The sequence below is a fragment of the Elephantulus edwardii genome, unplaced genomic scaffold, assembly GCF_000299155.1.
Source record: "Elephantulus edwardii isolate Elephantulus edwardi_28Jun2011 unplaced genomic scaffold, EleEdw1.0 scaffold00226, whole genome shotgun sequence".
Taxonomy (NCBI): Eukaryota; Metazoa; Chordata; class Mammalia; order Macroscelidea; family Macroscelididae; genus Elephantulus; species Elephantulus edwardii.
Window position 1 is genome coordinate 619,352 of NW_006399976.1, and position 3,662 is coordinate 623,013.

Below are 3,662 nucleotides of genomic sequence, written 5' to 3' on the forward strand. Positions count from 1 at the left end.
TTGTTGTTGTTGTTGTTTGGTGCCATCGAGTCGTAGACAACTCATAGCGACCCTATGAACGAACAGCCTGAGCACTGTTCGTACATAGAGTTTCCGGAGGCAAGCCATTTCGGAAGTGGATGCCGCTCCTGCTATTTGAGGAGGATAAAATTGCTATTGAATCAACTCCAACTCTCAGTGACTCAGAGCTGGGCTCCGTACAGTTTCCAGTGGCTGGTTTTTTCGAAAATAAATCTCCAGGCCTTTCTTCCTAAGTGCCTCAGGGTGGACTTGAACGTCATCCTTTCAATTAGTAGCTGAGCACATGGACCACTCAGGGAGATCTGGTCGCCAAATGGTAGGAAGCTGCGCTCCAATCTGGAAGGCATGAAGTTCAAGGCTACCAGCTGCTCCACTGGACAAGAATGGGCAATCTCTTCTAATGTGATTAACTACCTCTGAAAACTCTCTGAAGGGTCAGCAATGGTTCAGTTCTCACTCGACAGTATATGCAACAACATATATAAGGATGACAGAAGAAGAATTGATGCCTTTGAACTGTGGTGTTGGAGAAGAGCACTGAACATACCATAGACTATCAAAAGAACAGACAAATATGTCTTGGAGAAGGTGTAGCCAGAGTGCTCCTCGGATGCAATGATGATAAAGTTTCACCTCACATACTTTGGGCACGTTGTTGCAAAGGACTATTCTTTGGAGAGGGATATCATACTTGGAAAGGCAGAAGGTCAGTGAAGGAGAGAAAACCCCTCAACCAGGTGAATTGATAGAGTGACTGCCGCAATGGGCTCTAGTGTGTCAGGAAGTGTGAGGATGGCGCAGGATAGGACAGGATTCAGATCTGTTGTTTATAGGGTCACTGTGGGTCAGATTTGACTTGATGATACCTAACAATAAGAAGTAATGGGGATAATTCAATGGTGATTAACGTTATAAAACACAATGAATGGATAAATAAACCAGTATAAAAGGTATGTCAGAGACAATAAGGCTGGCACAGGACAGAGAAAGTTTCAGGGCTATTGTGTATAGGGTCCCTGTGAGTTGCAAGTGACTCAATGGCACAACAACAACAAAATAAAAATAATTTTTAAAAGCATAATAAATGGAAACCATTGCATAAAACACAATATGAATGAAGAATAGTGTGAAACACAATGTACATGAACTTTCTAAGCAAACCAATGTTGTTATTGTTGGTAGGTGCTACTGAGTTGAGTACAACTCATAGCGACCCTCTGAGCAAAAGATCTGAACCCTGCTCTATCCTGCGCCATCTTCACACTTCCTGACACACAAGAGCCCATTGCGGCAGTCACTGCATCAACCCACCTGGTTGAGGGTCTTCCTCTCCTTTGCCTACCCTCCACCCTTCCCAGCATCATGTCCTTCCCCAAGGAAGGACACTCAAAAACAAAAATTTAAAAAACAGAAGCAACACAGTCAAAGTATGAAAAGAAGCTGTGCCGTCTTTGCACTCAGTCTGCACTTTTCCCAAAACGTTTGTTCTTTTGGCCATCATTCAATATTCAGTACTGCTCTCCAACACCACAGCTCAAAGGCATCAATTCTGAGAGAATAAATCCCTATTTGTTAAAGGTCCTCCCGTCTGACAACTCTCATACAGCAGCTCTCGATAACTGAGACAGGGACCCTCAGCTCGGTCCCGTTGGAGGAACTGCCTCCGTGGCCCCGTCTGCTCACCCATTTGCGGCTCAGCTCCAGCTGGCCCAGCACAAAGGGCAGGAAGATGTGCTCCAGCCACTCTCGCATGAACTGCGTCTGCACAGAGCTGCCATCAGACTCGAACTTCTGCAGGACATAGCAAGTGGGCCTCCAGCCTCTGTGTGGCACCCCCCTCCCCCAGGCCCTTCAGTAAGCCCCTTGGGCCTCACCTTCAGTACTCGCCCCCTGACTTTCTCCAGCTGCTCAGCCGCCTGCTGGCAGTCCAGGGCAGCCGTCAGACACTGGTCAGCCAGCTGCAGGAAGGTGGCCGCAGCATCAGCCATGAGCTGTGGGAGGAAGGGCTGGGTGACCCCAGAATCCATGCTCTGACTTAGGGGACATTCAGTCTACCCTGTGTGCACATTGGCAGGAACAACGTCTGATTAAAGGGAGGTCTCCTCAAAGGTGTAATCTTTATGGTATTTGTGTTTGGACTTTCTGGCATAAAAAACCAGAGATTTTGGTCACATCTCCATCAGGATATCTAGCTCAAAGTCTCTAAATTTAAATCACTAGTCTGATGGCCTTGCTGACTCTATCCTCACTAGTCTCCAGAGCCAGCAGACTGACATCCTGCTTGCCAACAATTGGTTTGGATGTGCCTGTCTCTGAAGTCTGGTAGCCTCCAGAGCTGGTATCTAAGATCTGCTTCCACCTCGAGGTCTAACCTACCTGAGACTTGCCTTGACAAGTACATGAGCCAGTTCATTGAAATACAGCTCTTTGTACATATATTAGTCTCATTGGTTTTGCTTCCCTAGAAAACTCAACCTAAGACAGAGCTAGTGGGCAGGCCAGGTCCCTTGGTCACCTGGTGTCCTCAGTGCTTGTTCCCACCCTCCTGACCTGCTGCGTAAGATCCTGGACCCTAAACACCAGGCTCCTGGTCCCGAGGAAGCCAAAGGGCTTGGTCAGCTGTTGCAGGAGTTCCTGGTTCCGCTCAGCCTCACGGTAGCTCCTGTGCATCAGCTCTGGGTCCCACGGCATCTCCCCGAATGAGTAGACCTGGGTGCCAGAGGTGCCCAGAGAGAAAGACACCATCAGCAGATGGAATAATGGAGCCACGGACCCCACTGCAACTCACAAGGAGAGACACAAACACATACACAGTGTCTTCAGGTCACCACCAGTGAAGGCAATGTCAAGTCAGAGCAAGGTCACTGCTGCTGCTGCTGCTGTGGGTGGTGCTGGGCGCCATGGAGGGGATTTTTGGCTGATAGAGACCCACACACAAAACAGAGCTGCTTTGTAGCAGAAGGAAATCACTAGCCTCTGTCCCCTGGAGCTACAGGGTGGGTTCCGTCAAGCAGCTATTTGACGAGCAGCTGAGTGCTTACCCACTACGCCACCAGAGACCGTTAGATAAAATAGAAAACACTAGAACACAAACAGAAACCTGTTCACCTGTGTTCACTGCAGCAGTTTTCACAAGTCAAAAGGTGGAAACAACCTAAATGTGCATCCACAGATGAATGGGTCCACACATCGCGGGCCGTACGCACAAGAGAACATCACGAAATCATAAAGTGAAGTGATGACAAACTATTCAACTGAGAAACGGTGGTACATCTACACAATGGGAGACCACTCAGCACGAAGGAACAATGATTTTTTTTAAGTACTATATAACATGAGTCCTGGAAAGGGCTAAACCGGGTGGCTCCTTGGAGGCAAGGATTCTGAGGCTCCGTCTAACATATTTTGGACATGTTGTGAGGAGAGACCGGTTCTTAGAGAGGGACATCATGCTTGGGAGGGTGGAGGGACGGCACAGGAGGGGAAGGCCCTCTATGAGGTGGATTGATCCAGTGACTGGGATAATTGGGATGGGAGTGTTGGAGTCAGTGCGATTGGCACAGGACAGAGCGGAGTTTAGGGCTGTTGTACATAGGGTCGCTATGAGTCGCAGGCGACTCGACGGCACATAACAACAACAA

General features: G+C 48.5%; 1 protein-coding gene across 1 annotated transcript in view; it reads right to left on the reverse strand.

Moving 5' to 3' along the window:
• FAM129C (family with sequence similarity 129, member C) overlaps window positions 1–3,662 on the reverse strand; it is a 28,758-nt gene that overhangs the window by 10,493 nt on the left and 14,603 nt on the right. Inside the window, 3 exon segments of the mRNA XM_006903693.1 lie at window positions 1,705–1,812; window positions 1,896–2,012; window positions 2,572–2,730. Coding sequence (XP_006903755.1) covers window positions 1,705–1,812; window positions 1,896–2,012; window positions 2,572–2,730 — 384 coding nt within the window.